Genomic DNA, 18024 nt, shown 5'->3' on the forward strand with positions numbered 1-18024 from the left:
CCAGAAATTCTCTGCACTTCTGGAGGACTCTGCCTCTTTATCTAACTCTCCTACCCTGAAATTCTCTGCACTTCTGGAGGACTCTGCCTCTTTATCTAACTCGCCTACCCTGAAATTCTCTGCACTTTTGGAGAACTCTGCCTCTTTATCTAACTCGGCTACCCTGAAATTCTCAGCACTTCTGGAGGACTCTGCCTTTTTATCTAACTCTCCTACCCTGAAATTCTCTGCACTTCTGGAGGACTCTGCCTCTTTATCCAACTCGCCTACCCTGAAATTCTCCGCACCTCCCTGGAGGACTCTGCCTCTTTATCCAACTCGCCTGCACTGAAATTCTCTGCACTTTTGGAGGACTCTGCCTCTTTATCCAACTCGCCTACCCTGAAATTCTCTGCACTTATCTGGAGGACTCTGCCTCTTTATCCAACTCGCCTACCCTGAAATTCTCTGCACTTCTCTGGAGGACTCTGCCTTTTTATCCAACTCGCCTACCCTGAAATTCTCTGCACTTCTCTGGAGGACTCTGCCTCTTTATCCAACTCGCCTACCCTGAAATTCTCTGCACTTCTCTGGAGGACTCTGCCTCTTTATCTAACTCGCCTACCCTGAAATTCTCTGCACTTCTCTGGAGGACTCTGCCTCTTTATCTAACTCGCCTACCCTGAAATTCTCTGCACTTCTCTGGAGGACTCTGCCTCTTTATCCAACTCGCCTACCCTGAAATTCTCTGTACTTCTCTGGAGGACTCTGCCTCTTTATCTAACTCGCCTACACTGAAATTCTCTGCACTTTTGGAGGACTCTGCCTGTTTATCTAACTCGCCTACCCTGAAATTCTCAGCACTTCTGGAGGACTCTGCCTCTTTTTCCAACTCGCCTTCCCTGAAATTCTCTGCACTTCTCTGGAGGACTCTGCCTCTTTATCTAACTCGCCTACCCGGAAATTCTCTGCACTTCTTTGGAGGACTCTGCCTCTTTATCTAACTCGGCTACCCTGAAATTCGGTGCACTTCTGGAGGACTCTGCCTCTTTATCTAACTCGCCTACCCTGAAATTCTCAGCACTTCTGGAGAACTCTGCCTCTTTATCCAACTCGCCTTCCCTGAAATTCTCTGCACTTCTCTGGAGGACTCTGCCTCATTATCTAACTTTCCTACCCTCAAATTCTCTGCACTTCTGGAGGACTCTGCCTCTTTATCTAACTCGCCTACCCTGAAATTCTCTGCACTTCTCTGGAGGACTCTGCCTCTTTATCCAACTCGCCTGCCCTGGAATTCTCTGCACTTCTCTGGAGGACTCTGCCTCTTTATCCAACTCGCCTACCCTGAAATTCTCCGCACCTCCCTGGAGGACTCTGCCTCTTTATCCAACTCGCCTGCACTGAAATTCTCTGCACTTTTGGAGGACTCTGCCTCTTTATCTAACTCGCCTACCCTGAAATTCTGCACTTCTGGAGGACTCTGCCTCTTTAGCTAACTCGCCTACCCTAAAATTCTCTGCACTTCTGGAGGACTCTGCCTCTTTATCTAACTCTCCTACCCTGAAATTCTCTGCACTTCTGGAGGACTCTGCCTCTTTAGACAACTCGGCTACACTGAAATTCTCTGCACTTCTCTGGAGGAGTCTGCCTCTTAATCTAACTCGCCTACCCTGAAATTCTCTTCACTTCTGGAGGACTCTGCCTCTTTATCCAACTCGCCTACCCTGAAATTATCTGCACTTCTCTGGAGGACTCTGCCTTCTATCTAACTCGCCTACACTCAAATTCTCTGCACTTCTCTGGAGGACTCTGCCTCTTTATCCAACTCGCCTACCCTGAAATTCTCTGCACTTCTGGAGGACTCTGCCTCTTTATCCAACTCGCCTACCCTGAAATTCTCTGTACTTCTCTGGAGGACTCTGCCTCTTTATCTAACTCGCCTACACTGAAATTCTCTGCACTTTTGGAGGACTCTGCCTGTTTATCTAACTCGCCTACCCTGAAATTCTCAGCACTTCTGGAGGACTCTGCCTCTTTTTCCAACTCGCCTTCCCTGAAATTCTCTGCACTTCTCTGGAGGACTCTGCCTCTTTATCTAACTCGCCTACCCGGAAATTCTCTGCACTTCTTTGGAGGACTCTGCCTCTTTATCTAACTCGGCTACCCTGAAATTCGGTGCACTTCTGGAGGACTCTGCCTCTTTATCTAACTCGCCTACCCTGAAATTCTCAGCACTTCTGGAGAACTCTGCCTCTTTATCCAACTCGCCTTCCCTGAAATTCTCTGCACTTCTCTGGAGGACTCTGCCTCATTATCTAACTTTCCTACCCTCAAATTCTCTGCACTTCTGGAGGACTCTGCCTCTTTATCTAACTCGCCTACCCTGAAATTCTCTGCACTTCTCTGGAGGACTCTGCCTCTTTATCCAACTCGCCTGCCCTGGAATTCTCTGCACTTCTCTGGAGGACTCTGCCTCTTTATCCAACTCGCCTACCCTGAAATTCTCCGCACCTCCCTGGAGGACTCTGCCTCTTTATCCAACTCGCCTGCACTGAAATTCTCTGCACTTTTGGAGGACTCTGCCTCTTTATCTAACTCGCCTACCCTGAAATTCTGCACTTCTGGAGGACTCTGCCTCTTTAGCTAACTCGCCTACCCTAAAATTCTCTGCACTTCTGGAGGACTCTGCCTCTTTATCTAACTCTCCTACCCTGAAATTCTCTGCACTTCTGGAGGACTCTGCCTCTTTAGACAACTCGGCTACACTGAAATTCTCTGCACTTCTCTGGAGGAGTCTGCCTCTTAATCTAACTCGCCTACCCTGAAATTCTCTTCACTTCTGGAGGACTCTGCCTCTTTATCCAACTCGCCTACCCTGAAATTATCTGCACTTCTCTGGAGGACTCTGCCTTCTATCTAACTCGCCTACACTCAAATTCTCTGCACTTCTCTGGAGGACTCTGCCTCTTTATCCAACTCGCCTACCCTGAAATTCTCTGCACTTCTGGAGGACTCTGCCTCTTTATTTAACTCGGCTACCCTGAAATTATCTGCACTTCTCTGTAGGACTCTGCCTCTTTATCTAACTCGCCTACACTGAAATTCTCTGCACTTTTGGAAGACTCTGCTCTTTCTTCTGTCTAATTCTCCTCTGCTGAAATACTTTGCACTGCCAGATGACTCTGTTCTTTTCTGTATCGGTAAAAGAATCTGCTCTGTCCTCTGTCTAACTCTCCTCTCCTTAACTACTCTGCACTTCTGGAGGACTCTGCCTCTTTATCTAACTCGCCTACCCTGAAATTCTCAGCACTTCTGGAGGACTCTGCCTTTTTATCTAACTCTCCTACCCTGAAATTCTCTGCACTTCTGGAGGACTCTGCCTCTTTATTTAACTCGCCTACCCTGAAATTCTCAGCACTTCTGGAGGACTCTGCCTCTTTATCTAACTCGCCTACCCTGAAATTCTCTGCACTTTTGGAGGACTCTGCTCTTTCTTCTGTCTAATTCTCCTCTGCTGAAATACTTTGCACTGCCAGATGACTCTGTTCTTTTCTGTATCTAACTCTCCTCTCCTTAATTTCCTTTGCCCTGCTGGAGGACTCTGCTGCTTTACCTGGTAGACATTTTTCTAGGCTACCAGCATGAACTCACCTTTTCCACAGGGGTGCTGAAGTTGGCGTAGATAAAAGCTGTTGATCCGCCCACATCTACAGGACTCAGCTAATAAAAGAGAAAACACATCTGCTAATGTACACTGCTTGAAGCACATGGGGGTAGATTCAGGTAGGGGCGCGCAAAACTGCGGCGGCGTAACGTATGACATTTACGTTACGCCGCCGCAAGTTTTATGGGCAAGAGCTTGATTCACAAAGCACTTGCCTATAAAGTTGCGGCGGCGTAGCGTAAAAGGTGCCGGCGTAAGCGCGCGTAATTCAAATGATCCCGTAAGGGGGCGTGGATCATTTAAATTAGGCGCGTTCCCGCGCCGAACGTACTGCGCATGCTCCGTCCCTAAAATTTCCCGACGTGCATTGCGGTAATTGACGTCGCAAGGACGTCATTGGTATCGACGTGAACGTAAATGGCGTCCAGCGCCATTCACGGACGACTTACGCAAACGATTTTCAAATCGTGACGCGGGAACGACGTCCATACTTAACATTGGCTGCGCCTTCTAATAGCAGAAGCAGCCTTACGACGAAAACGACGTACGCAAACGACGTAAAAAAAACTACCGCCGGGCGCACGTACGTTCGTGAATCGGCGTAAGTATGTAATTTGCATACTCTACGCTGACATCTATGGGAGCGCCACCTAGCGGCCAGCGTCAGAATGCACCCTAAGATACGACGGTGTAAGAGACTTATGCCAGTCGTATCTTAGGCTAAAGTCGGCTTATCTAGCTTTCTGAATACAGAAAGTAGATACGCCGGCGCAGCTTGGCAATTACGCGGCGTATCTATGGATACGCCGGCGTAATTGCTCTCTGAATTTACCCCATAGGGTTTAACCTTTAAATTATAAGTTTAGGAGGAAAGAAGTAATAAAAAGTTCATCATCTCCACCAAGTAGACAGAACTCACGTAGATCATAAAGGTGGCCATCCGGTTCCCGGTTTTTGTGCGGTACAGGGGGCTCTTCAGGGACTGTAACAGAACACAGAGGATTACAAGGGGGGGAAGGAATGTGGAATCTACATTGTATCCCTTTTGTTTTTTTTAAGAAAGCCTGTCCCCCGCCAGCATGCTGCAGAGAAGTCCTTAGCTCTCTGTGTGGAAGCAGTGGTCTCTCTGCAGAGGTCTGTAAATAGAAAAATATGCTACAGCTATGAATGAGAAATCATTTATCCAGCATGCTTACTGTAGCGTGATCAAAGTGCGGCTCGTAATGTCCTCCAATCCCGTAATTCACGATTTGAAAGTACTCGGCATAAGGAGGTCGGACATTCAATCCGGTGGCTGCAGCAATGCGGACATCGATGTTTCCAATGATCGGGTCCGCGGTATCCTTCAGCCATGCGCTGAAACACAACATTTGGAAATCAGGGGGGCTAGACAGTTCTGTGAGTTGGGATACACAAGCACAAACATATCAACATTGGCCCAGATTCAAGAAGCAATTGCGCCTGCGTAACCATAGTTACGCAGCGCAATTGCTTACTTGCCCCGGCGTAACGACTTCTCCTGATTCAGAGAGCTCGTTACGCCGACTGCAGCCTAAGATCTGCGCGGCATAAGGCTCTTATGCCCTCATATCTTAGGCTGCATTCTTACATTGGCAGCTAGGTGGCGTTCCCGTTGTGGTCAGCATATAGTATGCAAATTGCATACTAACGCCGATTCACAACGTTACGCGAGCCCTGCGTACGCAGTTTACGTCGTTTGCGTACGTCGTTTTTTTGCATAAGGCAGCCCCTTCTATAGCAGGGGCAGCCAATGCTAAAGTATACCCGTCTTTCCCGCGTTGCAAAATTTGAAATTTACGTCGTTTGCGTAAGTGAATCGTGAATGGCGCTGGACGCCATTCACGTTCACTTTGAAGCAAATGACGTCATTTACCGCAATGCACGTCGGGAAAGTTTCCCGACGAAGCATGCGCACTACGCTCGGCGCGGGAACTCGCCTAATTTAAATGATTCCCGCCCCCTACGGGATCATTTAAATTGCGCGCGCTTACGCCGGGCATTTTGCCAGAGCGCCCACGCAATTTACGGAGCTACTGCTCCGTGAATCGAGGGTAGCGCAGAAAATTTGCGGGGGCGCAGGGCAAAAACGGTGCCCTGCGCCTACGTAAAAAAAGCGCAAATGTTACTGAATCTACCCCACTACCATTATCTTATATAAAGTGGGCTAGATTCATAAAGAATTTACGCCGGCGTATCTATTGATACGCTGCGTAAATTCAAATCTGCGCCGGCGTATCTTCTTTCTGTATTCAGAATGCAAGATACGCCGAAATTTGCCTAAGATCCGACTAACGTAAGTCTCTTACGCAGTCGTATCTTAGTTGCATATTTACGCTGGCCGGTAGGTGGCGCTTCCGTCGATTTCAGCGTAGAATATGCAAATGAGCTGAAAAGGCCGATTCAGAAACGTACGTGCGCCCGGCGGTATTTTTTACGTCGTTTGAGTAAGGCTTTTTCCGGCGTAAAGTTGCTCCTGCTATATGAGGAGCAACCAATGTTAAGTATGGACGTCGGGCCAGCGTCAAATTTTGCGTCGTTTGCGTAAGTCGTTCGCGAATAGGGCTTTGCGTAAATTACGTTCACGTCTAAAGCACTGACGATTTGCGGCGGAATTTCGAGCATGCGCCGTTTCGTTAGAGACGTAATTTACGTGGGGTCATGTTTTATTTACATAAAACACGCCCATCTCTTCAGAATTTAAATTTGGCGCGCTTGCGCCGGCAGAAGTACGCTACGCCGCCGTAACTTAGGGCGCAGATTCTTTGTGAATCCAGCCCCAGCCTCACTAAGTTACGGCGGCGTAGCGTATCTCAGATACGCTACGCCCGCACAAACTTACGGCGGGCTTTATGAATCTAGCCCAGTGTGTGTAAACCCTAACTATGAACTTCTTATTTTATCCCTTTTAGTCTGTGAAGAATACAGGAAGCTTAGGGTGGCATTTGTCAAGACACATCATAGATTTCCAGGCCATTGCTGGTCATGTGATGTCAGAGGTCACGGCCATTGCTGGTCATGTGATGTCAGAGGTCACGGCCATTGCTGGTCATGTGATGTCAGAGGTCACGGCCATTGCTGGTCATGTGATGTCAGAGGTCACGGCCATTGCTGGTCATGTGATGTCAGAGGTCACGGCCATTGCTGGTCATGTGATGTCAGAGGTCACTGCCATTGCTGGTCATGTGATGTCAGAGGTCACGGCCATTGCTGGTCATGTGATGTCAGAGGTCACGGCCATTACTGGTCATGTGATGTCAGAGATCACGGCCATTGCTGGTCATGTGATGTCAGAGGTCACGGCCATTACTGGTCATGTGATGTCCACACAAATATCACAGCCATTGCTAGTCAGAGGTGACATAGTAGGGGGAGGGGATTTGTGCTAGAAGAGGTGACATAGTAGGGGGAGGGGATTTGTGCTAGAAGAGGTGACATAGTTAGTGAGGGAGATTTGTACTAGGAGGGGACATTTTTTCTTTGTGCTAGTAGAGACTATTGTAGGATATTTTTACCAGGTGGTGGAATTGGGGGGGGGGGGGGGATTATGCTGGAAAGGGGGATGGGGGGGGGGATTTTTGCTAGAAGAGATGACATAGTAGAGGGGGGAGGGGATTTGTGCTAGAAGAGGTGACATAGTAGGGGGAAGGGGATTTGTGATAGAAGAGGTGACATAGTAGAGGGGGGGGGATTTGTGCTAGAGGAGGTGACATAGTAGGGGGGGGGGATTTTTGCTAGAAGAGATGACATAGTAGGGGGAGGGGATTTTTGTTAGAACAGATGACATAGTAAGGGGGGGGGGATTTGTACTAGGAGGGGACATTTTTCTTTGTGCTAGTACAGACGATTGGGATATTTTTGCCAGGTGGTGGAAATGGGGGGGGATTGTGCTGGAAAGGGGGATGGAGGGGATTTGTGCTAGAAGAGGTGACACAGTGGGGAGGGGGATTTGTACTAGGAGGGGACATTTTTTCTTTGTGCTAGTAGAGGCGATTGTAAGATATTTTTGCCAGGTGGTGGAATTTGGGGGGGGGGGGGGTTTGTGCTGGACGGGGGGATTCAGAGTGGGTGGGAGAAGACGTGAACTAAGAGGGGAAATTTGAGGGGTAGAGGATTTGTGCTAGAAGGAGAGATTTATTTTTTGAGGGGGGTGTAAAGATATGTGCTGGGAAGGGGGATTTCAGCAGGGGGGCGAATTTGTCCTGAGAGGAGGGGGAATTTATGCTTACAGGGTAAACCTGCAGTTTAATGGTCAATTTTTTTTTGGGGGGCCGGGAGTAGAGTTTGGGGGGCCGGGAGTGCTAGTAGAGACGATTGTAGGATATTTTTACTAGGTGGGGAAATTTGAGGGGGGGGGGATTGTGCTAGAAGAGGGGTTTTGGATTGGGTGGGAGAGGATGTGTACTAATAGGGGAAATTTGAAGGGTTAAGGATTTGTGCTAGAAGGAGTGATTTTTTTTTTTGGGGGGGGGGGGGGGAGTTGTGCTAGTAGAGACGATTGTAGGATATTTTTATTAGGTGGGGAAATTTGAGGCGGGGGATTGTGCTAGAAGAGGGGTTTTGGAAGTGGGTGGGAGAGGATGTGTACTAATAGGGGAAATTTGAAGGGTTAAGGATTTGTGCTAGGAGGAGTGATTTTTTTGGGGGGGGGGGGGGTGTGCTGGGGGGGAGAAGATCATGGGTGGTGGAGGGGGCAAAGATATGTGCTGGGAAGGGGGATTTCAGCAGGGAGGGAAATTTGTCCTGCAGTTTAATGGTCAATTTTTTTCCTTTTTTGGGGGGGGGGGGTTGTGCTAGTAGAGACGTTTGTGGGATATTTTTGCTAGGTGGGGAAATTTAGGGGGGGGGGTCGGAGTGGGTGATACAGGATGTGAACTGAGAGGGGAAATTTGAGGGGTAGAGGATTTGTGCTAGGAGGGAGGATTCTCACGGAAGTGAGGGGGGGGGGGGGGGAGGTTTGGGAGCTCATGGAGGACATTACATGAAAAATAGATTACAGGGCCATTTAGTAGTGGATGCATATGGTCTATTTTTGAAAAATAAAAGGTATTGTTTTGTGTTTTTTTTTGGGGGGGGGGGGGCTATAAAAATGCAGCTCAACCCCTGACCCTTATCCCTCCCTTACACTTAAAGGAATTCCTTCTTTCCTGCAAACAAAAAGGGAAGAAATTATTTTTCGGAGTGCTTTTCTTCCAGCCTTCCAAGCCGCAGTGCCTTCCCATATCCAGGCTCATTAGGAGTCCCGGCCGTGCCAAGCCTCCGCCCACAATACACAGCTGGGTGGAAAATTCTCGCCACTTCCAGAATTTAGAATAATTTAGAAACAGACGCCGATTACCTTTTACTGATCCGATATTCCGCCTCAGCCTGCTTCTCTCCGGAGGCCACCACTGACCTGTGCAACTGTGAGAGACGGAGAAAGGGGCGTGATTACTACAACCAAAACTCAATTTTCATATACAATATCTCACAAAAGTAAGTACACCCCTCACATTTTTGTAAATATTTTATTCTATCTTTTCATGTGACAACACTGAAGAAATGACACTTTGCTACAATGTTGTGTAGTGAGTGTACAGCTTGTATAACAGTGTACATTTGCTGTCCCCTCAGAATAACTCAACACACAGCCATTAATGTCTAAACCGCCGGCAACAAAAGTGAGTACACAACTAAGTGAAAATTTCCAAATTGGGCCCAAAGTGGCAATATTTTGTGTGGCCGCCATTATTTTCCAGCACTGCCTTAATTAACCGTCTTGGGCATGGAGCTCACCAGAGCTTCACAGGTTGCCACTGGAGTCCTCTTCCCCTCCTCCATGATGACATCACGGAGCTGGTGGATGTTAGAGACCTTGAGCTCCTCCACCTCCTATTTGAGGATGTCCCACAGATACTCAATAGGGTTTAGGTCTGGAGACATGCTTGGCCAGTCCATCACCTTTACCCTCAGCTTCTTTATCAAGGCAGTGGTGGTCTTGGAGGTGTGTTTGGTGTCGTTATGTTGGAATACTACCCTGCGGCCCAGAAAATGTTTTCAGGTTTTCCTTTATCTTGCACAGGTTAATGGCTTGATATTTGACAGCTATTTTATCTAAGAGAAATTCCCAAAACATGGCCTGTTGGGGGTACTTGAGGCTCTGAAGAAGAAGCTATGACTTCGAAACACGTCAGCCAGCAGCAGCCCTGATGTCTTTTCCATAGCTATCTGGAGACTATTGGTCCTGGACTGATCGCAACAATCAGGTGGCTACGCTAAGCGCCTTATCTCCATATGTTTGAGAGTAGCATTTTATTCTGGTTTTATTAATAAATTTGCTTGGGATAATGCACAAGGCTGGTGCGCCCTCCTTTTCTTTCTTGGAGGTACTTAAGGACAGGGTTGAGAACTACTGCTCTAGGGTTTATCCAGAATAGTGCAAAAGACAAAAAACATCAGGTGAAATGTAGTTCTGCAGATAAAACCCCTTTTGTATGATGAAGGTAAGAATATCCAGGCTGGTTGGAGCTGAGGGAAAGGCTACGATGTCTCAGATACCTTTCTCTTTCCAACTGTGGTAAGAAGAAAAGTATCTCAGGAGGCGAAAAACAACCTTAACCACTTCCATACAGGGCACTTACGCACCTTCCCGCCCAAGCCAATTTTCAGCTTTCAGCACTGTCGCACTTTGAATGGCAATTGCGCGGTCATGCTACACTGTACCCAAACAAAATTGGCGTCCTTTTTTCCCCACAAATAGAGCTTTCTTTTGGTGGTATTTGATCACCTCTGCGATTTTTTTTTTTGCGCAACAACTAAAAAAAGACTGAAAATTTTGAAAAAAAAATATGTTTTTATTTTTTTCTGTTAATTTTTTGTAAATAAGTAAGTTTTCGCTTTCAATTACGGGCACTGATATGGCGGCACTGATGGGCACCGATGAGATGGCACTGATGGACATCGATGAGGTAGTACTGACGAGCACAGATGAGGTGGCACTGATTGGCGGCGCTTGTATGCGGCACTGATGGGCACACATAGGCGGCACTGATGGGCACACATAGGCGGCACTGATGGGCACACATAGGCGGCACTGATGGGCACACATAGGCACACTGATGGGCACACATAGGCGGCACTGATGGGCACTCATGGGTGGCACTGGGCACTCATAGGCGGCACAGATGGGCACTCATGGGTGGCACTGATGGCTACTTATGGGTGGCACAGATGGGCACTGATAGGTGGGCACTGGGCATGGATGGGCACTGTGGGGTGGCACTGATGGACAATGTGGGGTGGCACTGATGGACACTGTGGGGCGGCACTGATTTACCTATGTTGCCAGTCAGTGCCCATTTGTGGGCACTGATTGGCATCTTTTTTTTTAAATGCTTTTTTTATTTTATTTTTTACAGACTTTTTTTTTTTTTTTTACAGGCTTTTTTTTTCTATCTGCCCTTCCCTGGTGGTCCAGTGTGGCGATCCGAGGGGGGGGTGCGCTGATAAACAATCGGCGCGAACCCCCCCTGTCAGGAGAGCCGCCGATCGGCTCTCCTCTACTCGCGTCTGTCAGACGCGAGTGAGGAAGAGCCATCAATGGCTCTTCCTGTTTACATAGTGATCAGCCGTGGTTGGACACGGCTGATCACGTGGTAAAGAGCCTCCGTGAGAGACTCTTTACCGAGATCAGTGTTGCGGGGTGTCAGAGTGACACCCTGCAACAACGATCGCCGCGATGCGCGCCCCCAGGGACGCGCAGCGGCTCAGAATCCTGAGGACGTCATATGACGTCCAGTCAGGATTCTACAACCACTTTGCCGACGTCAATTTGTCATTGGCGGGTGGCAAGTGGTTAAGGTGGATCGTCTACAATAGTAGAAGATCTTGTTGGGTTTTTCTATTGTCAGCCAAGACTAGAAATCCAAGATTGCAGTGGGCACTGGATCAACAAAACTGGATACACAATATATACACATACCGTGTTTCCCCCAAAACAAGACCCAGCGTTATTTTCCAGGAGGGCTGCAATATAAGCCCTACCCGAAAATAAGCCCTAGTTAAAAAAAAAAGTTGTAAAATCCTATAATCCACTCTATTACAGTAGTATATAATGTACAATGTGTGTGTTTCTGTAATATAATTGCGGGGAGGAGAGCTCGAGCGGTTCACAGAAGCGCAGAGCGGCGCTATAATGATGGAATTTGGCACAATTATATTACAGAAACACACACATTGTACATTATATAATATGGTGCTTTGAGCGTTACAGATTTTTCCACTGACTTACTGGGTACACTCAGACCCCTTTCACACTGGGGCTGCCCGTGCGTTAGCGGTAAAGCGCCGTTCGTTTTAGCGATGCTTTAGACCCCTTTCACACTGAGGCAGTTTTCAAGCATTTTAGCGCTAGAAATGGCCTCTAAATAGCACCTGAATACCGCCATTCATTGCAGTGCGTCTTTACACTCAGGTGGTGCGTTTGCGGGGCGTTAGGAAAAGTTCTGCAAGTAGCATCTTTGTGAGCGCTGTATACGGTAAAGGGCTGCTAAAATGAGAGGCGCTTTACACCTAACGCATGGACGGCCCCAGTGTGAAAGGAGTCTTACCGCTTTTCGGCCGCTAGCGGGGCGCTTTTAACCCCAAAGTAGATACGCCGTTGTAAGTCCGAATCCCCGCCGTCGCAACTTTAAGCGTATGCTCAAACTGAGATACGCTTAAATGTTGCTAAGATACGACCGGCGTAAGTCTCCTACGCCGTCGTATCTTAACTGCATATTTACGCTGGCCGCTAGGGGGCGTGTACGCTGATTTACGCCTAGAATATGTAAATCAGCTAGATACGCCGATTCACGAACGTACGCCCGGCCGTCGCAGTAAAGATACGCCATTTATGTAAGGGGTTTTCAGGCGTAAAGTTATTCCACCAAATACATGGCACAGCCAATATTAAGTATGGCCGTCGTTCCCGCGGCGAAATTTTTAAATGTTACGTCGTTTGCGTAACTCGTCCGTGAATGGGGCTGGCCGTAATTTACGTTCACGCCGAAAGCATGACGATTTGCCGACGTCATTTGGAGCATGCGCACTGGCATAGGTCTACGGCATGCGCCGTTCATTAAAAACGTCAAATACGTGGGGTCACTAGTATTTTACATAGAACACGCCCCCCAACCAGCCTATTTTAAATTAGGCGGGCTTACACCGGCCCAGTTACACTGCGTCGCCATAAGTTTCAGCGCAAGTTCTATGTGAATACAGGACTTGCTGCTCAAACTTACGGCGGCGTAGTGTATCTGAGATACGCTACGCCGCCTAATTCTACCTGAATCTAGCCCACTATGTATTATAGTTATGTGTGGTCTCCCATACTGTCCGGTTCTTCTGGTTGGTATCTGACCTTTGTCAGTCCGCATTTTTACACATTTTTTACTTTTTGATCTTTCTAATGTGTCAGCTGTAGAAATGAATTTAACCCGGGAGGAAAACGTTGAGAAAGTCCAGAATATATACTCAGTATAAAATTGCTACACACCGTATACACTGTACATAAGAGCTTGCACTTAGTCAATGAGGATTGTATCTGCCTGGATAGATTTTGTTCTTCTGTGGCGGTTCTGTTGCCAGGATGACATAACTCCGGAGTTCACGCCAACACAGACCTCTGAGTCTCTACTAGACCATAGGGTGGAAAAGCTGCGTCATCGCCCCGGCTGATTCTCACCACCCCGTCTTCTAGGAACGTAGAACCGAAAAATTTATGATCTGCTTTAAAGCCCATAAAAGTTCATTGAGGCCAGATGGTGATACATTTATTCTGGAGCCGAAGCAGCCATGTTTTTAAAGTGATATTAAACCCAGAGTATTAAAGAAGAGGTTTTTTTTCGGCAACCCCAGCCGCCATCCTCGGTGAGGGAATCAGGAAGTGAAGGGATTGCGGCTTCACTGCCCGGTTCCCTACTGCGCATGCGCGAGCAGCGTGGCGCGCCCTCACTGGTCCCCGCTGTCTCCTGGGACCAGTGTGTTTCCCAGAAGACAGCAGGGGGTGGTGGTGACGCGAAGGGGCGTGACTATTCCCGGAAGTGGGTGCAAATACCTGTATTACACAGGTATCTGCACCCCCCTCCCCCTGAAAGGTGCCCAATGTGACACCGCGGGGGGGGGGGTTTCCGAAAAGCAGAGGTTCACTTTTTGTGTGGACCTCCTCTTTAAAGATGAGTCGAACTGCTCTGGGTTCAGATGCATGGGTGCTCAACCTGTGGCTCTCCAAGTCCTACAAGTCCCATGAGGCATTGCAAGCTGTTCACAGTTACAAGCTTGACTCCCAAAGGCAGAGGCATGATGGGAATTGTAGTTTCACAACAGCTGGAGAGCCACAGGTTGAGCACCCATGAGATAGAGGAAAGAGTAACCGCTCAGATGAACCAAAGAGCCTTCTCACTGGATCCAAACCATGAGTGCCGGCAATGCAATGGTGATGCAAAAATATGGAGGAAAACTTGGACAGCCGCACTCCAAAAAACGTTCCTTTTATTAAAACTGGTCACAAAAAATACATGCCACAGCAAAAATTAGAACAGAAGCTGACGCGTTTCACACCGTTACACAGTGCTTAATCATAGCTATGATCTAAATTAAGGTGCCCAGTTCTAAATAATAAGGTGCCCAGTTCTGACCATTAAAGGTTTGTCTTTTATTTTCTAAATAGGTTCCTTTAAGCTAGTGCATTGTCGGTTCACTTACCCTTTCCTTCGATTTCCCTTCTAAATGTTTTTTTTCTTTGTTTTCTTTGTCTAAATTTCTCACTTCCTGTTCCTCCTCAGTAAGGTGTTTTGGCTGACTAACCCCCAGCCAGATGATGGTGGCAAGCTTACTGAGGAGAAACAGAAAGTGAGAAATTCAGACAAAGAAAAAACATTTTTTAGAAGGGAAATGGAAGGAAAAGGTAAGTGACCCAACAATGCACTAGCTTAAAGGAACCTATTTAGAAAATAAAAAACAAACCTTTACAACCCCTTTAATGGTCAGAACTGGGCATCTTAATGGCCAGAACTGGGAACCTTATTATTTAGAACTGGGCACCATAATGGTCAGAACTGGGCACCTTATTGTTTATAACTGGGCACCTTAATGGTCAGAACTGGGCACCGCAATGGCCAGAACTGGGCACCTCAATGGCCAGAACTTGGCACCTTATTGTTTAGAACTGGGCACAATAATGGTCAGAAATTAGCACCTTATTGTTTAGAAGTGGGCACCTTATTGTTTAGAACTGGGCACCTTATTGTTTAGAACTGGGCACCTTATTGTTTAGAACTGGGCACTAATGGTCAGAACTGGGCACCTTATTGTTTAGAACTGGGCACCTTAATGGTCAGAAATGAGCACCTTATTGTTTAGAACTGGGCACCTTATTGTTTAGAACTGGGCACCTTATTGTTTAGAACTGGGCACCTTATTGTTTAGAACTGGGCACTAATGGTCAGAACTGGGCACCTTCCTTAATGGTCAGACATTAGCACCTTAATGGTCAGAACTGGGCACCTCAATGGTCAGAAATTAGCACATTAATGGTCAGAACTGGGCACCTCAATGGTCAGAACTAGACAACTTACTGGTCAGAACTGGGCACCTCAATGGTCATAAATTAGCACATTAATGGTCAGAACTGGGCACCTCAATGGTCAGAACTGGGCACCTCAATGGTCAGAACTGGGCACCTTAATGGTCAGAACTGGACACCTTAATAGTCAGAACTAAACACCTTAATGGTCAGAACTGGGCACCTCAATGGTCAGAACTGGGCACCTCAATGGTCAGAACTGGGCACCTCAATGGTCAGAACTGGACACCTCAATGGTCAGAACTGGACACCTTACTGGTCAGAACTGGACACCTTAATAGTCAGAACTAAGCACCTTAATGGCCAGAACTGGGCACCTTAATGGTCAGAACTGAGCACCTTAATGGTCAGAACTAAGCACCTTAATGGTCAGAACTGGGCACCTTAATGGCCAGAACTGGGCACCTTAATGACCAGAACTGGGCATCTTAATGGTCAGAAATTAGCACCTTTATGTCAAGAACTTGGCACCTTATTGTTTAGAACTGGGCACCTTAATTGTCAGAAATGAGCACCTTAATGGCCAGAACTTGGCACCTTATGGTTTAGAATTGGGCACCTTAATGGCCAGAACTTGGCACCTTATTATTTAGAACTGGGCAAAAAAAAAAAAAAGTTTACCTAGCGCGATTCAGTTTGCATGTGTTGCGCTATATACGTTTTTCACTCACTTACCTTATTGTTTAAAACTGGGCACCTTAATGGTCAGAAATGGGCACCTTATTGTTTAGAACTGGGCACCTTGAAAAAAAAAAGAACTGGGAACCTTAATGGTCAGAACTGGGAACCTTCATGGTCAGAACTGGGAACCTTCATGGTCAGAACTGGGAACCTTCATGGTCAGAACTGGGAACCTTCATGGTCAGAACTGGGAACCTTCATGGTCAGAACTGGGAACCTTAATGGTCAGAACTGGGCACCTTAATGGTCAGAACTGGGACACTCACCCATGGTGCAGCAATTGCTTTGATCTTCTCTGCCTCGTGGCTGCTGACAAAATCATGGTAGAGGACCACATAGGGGGCCAGGCTCAGTATCTCGCTCTTCAGAGGCTGTAGGATGAGGTAGGGGTTGTGGTTGGTATAATAGGAGCAGTTCATCCTGGGATCTTCATAGAGCCATGGCTAAAATAGAAGAGGATTTATTAATGGAGCTACAAGTGCCAAATGCTGCAACCCATCGCAGCCAATAAGAATTCATCTTTCCCTGATGTCACTGCTGTGCTGGACTTTTATTGGTTAAGGTGCTTTGAGCGTCACAGATTTTTCCGCTGACTTACTGGGTACACTCAGACCCCTTTCACACTGGGACCGCCTGTGTGTTAGCAGTAAAGCACTGCTCGTTTTACCAACGCTTTAGACCCCTTTCACACGGAGGTGGTTTTCAAGCATTTTAGCGTTAGAAATGGCCTCTAAATAGCGCCTGAATACCGCCATTCATTTCAGTGCGTCTTTACACTCAGGTGGTGCGTTTGCGGGGCGTTAGGAAAAGTTCTGCAAGTAGCATCTTTGGGGGCGGTTTGGGAGCGTTGTATACGGTAAAGGGCTCCTAAAATGAGAGGCGCTTTACAGCTTACGCACGGGCGGCCCCAATGTGAAAGGAGTCTTACCGCTTTTCGGCCGCCAGCGGGGTGCTTTTTACCCCCAAAGAAGGGATTAAAAATGCCTGTTATGCGGCGCTTCCAAATCGCTTTTCAGGTGCTTTTTTTTTTTTTATTCATCAGCACCCAAAGCCCCCTAACCTCTAGCCCGGTGGTCCCCAGGGGCCCGGATGGCATCCCCTTTATTTTTACATTTTTATTTTTTTGTCAGCACCCAATACCCCCCCGACCTCTAAGGGGCCCGGTGGTCCCCAGGGCCCCAGATGGCATCCCGCTTTATCTCGTCAGCACCCAAAGCCCCCCCGAGCTCTAAGGGGCCCGGTGGTCCCCAGGGCCCCGGATGGCATCCCCCTTTTTTTTTCCGTCTGCACCCAAAGCCCCTCCGACCTTAATTTGCGGCCGCGGCCCCCCTGCTCTCGATTTGCGGTGGCCTCCCCATTCTCAATGCGCGCCCCCCCCCTGCTTCAACTTGCGTCAGCAGCACCCCCTCCCCGGGTTTATCTGCTCCAGGGGGCCCATGCCTGAAGCTGTGTAAGGGGCCCCAAAATTCCTCATGGCGGCCCTGGCTAGAGCTCTCCAATCATGAAGGTTCATGCTCCCCGCTGATTGTATGGCGCCTCCCTGCGGAGCTGACGCATCGTTCTGCTTTACCTGGGAGCCGCGAGTCTGGCACAATCCCTCGTACAGGTCCCTGGTCCTCAGGTGGGTGACGTTGGGTCTGTGTAGCCCCGCCTCCTCCATCTGTCCTCTGGCTGGATTCTCATCCAATATCTTCTCATATTTGGCCACGTTATTGGCCAGACGCTGGTTGTCCGGATCTGCCAAAAAAAAATCAGTGTACCTCATCAGTGAAGATTGTTATATAAGCACTAATGACTTTCTCTAATGAGAAAAATCCTGTATTAAAAAACTAAAACTCTCTACATATCAGTTCATTTCTGTAAAAGTGATATATAGTGGTCTAATGTATGGAAACAAATTATAAAAATGTTATAGAAGAAAACAAAAAATATGGGCTCTATCTATGATATTATCCCTCACACACCAAGAATATATCAGTATTTCTGATGGGAATGCCAGGACTGTGTAATGTACAATAAAGTAGACAATGGGGTGCAGGGGGTGCCAGTATACTGTACAATAAAGGAGACAATGGGGTGC

General features: G+C 47.7%; 1 protein-coding gene across 1 annotated transcript in view; it reads right to left on the bottom strand.

The window, feature by feature from the left end:
* Positions 1-18024, bottom strand: part of P4HA3 (prolyl 4-hydroxylase subunit alpha 3) — a 131538-nt gene that overhangs the window by 10272 nt on the left and 103242 nt on the right. Inside the window, exons 6-11 of the mRNA XM_040339943.1 lie at positions 17515-17681; positions 16211-16387; positions 9000-9064; positions 4840-4999; positions 4563-4625; positions 3631-3699 (exon numbers count right to left, since the gene is read on the bottom strand). Of these exons, the coding sequence (XP_040195877.1) occupies positions 3631-3699; positions 4563-4625; positions 4840-4999; positions 9000-9064; positions 16211-16387; positions 17515-17681 (701 nt within the window). The remainder of the gene's footprint in view (positions 1-3630; positions 3700-4562; positions 4626-4839; positions 5000-8999; positions 9065-16210; positions 16388-17514; positions 17682-18024) is intronic.

This window comes from Rana temporaria, chromosome 2, assembly GCF_905171775.1.
Source record: "Rana temporaria chromosome 2, aRanTem1.1, whole genome shotgun sequence".
In the NCBI taxonomy this organism is placed as follows: domain Eukaryota; kingdom Metazoa; phylum Chordata; class Amphibia; order Anura; family Ranidae; genus Rana; species Rana temporaria.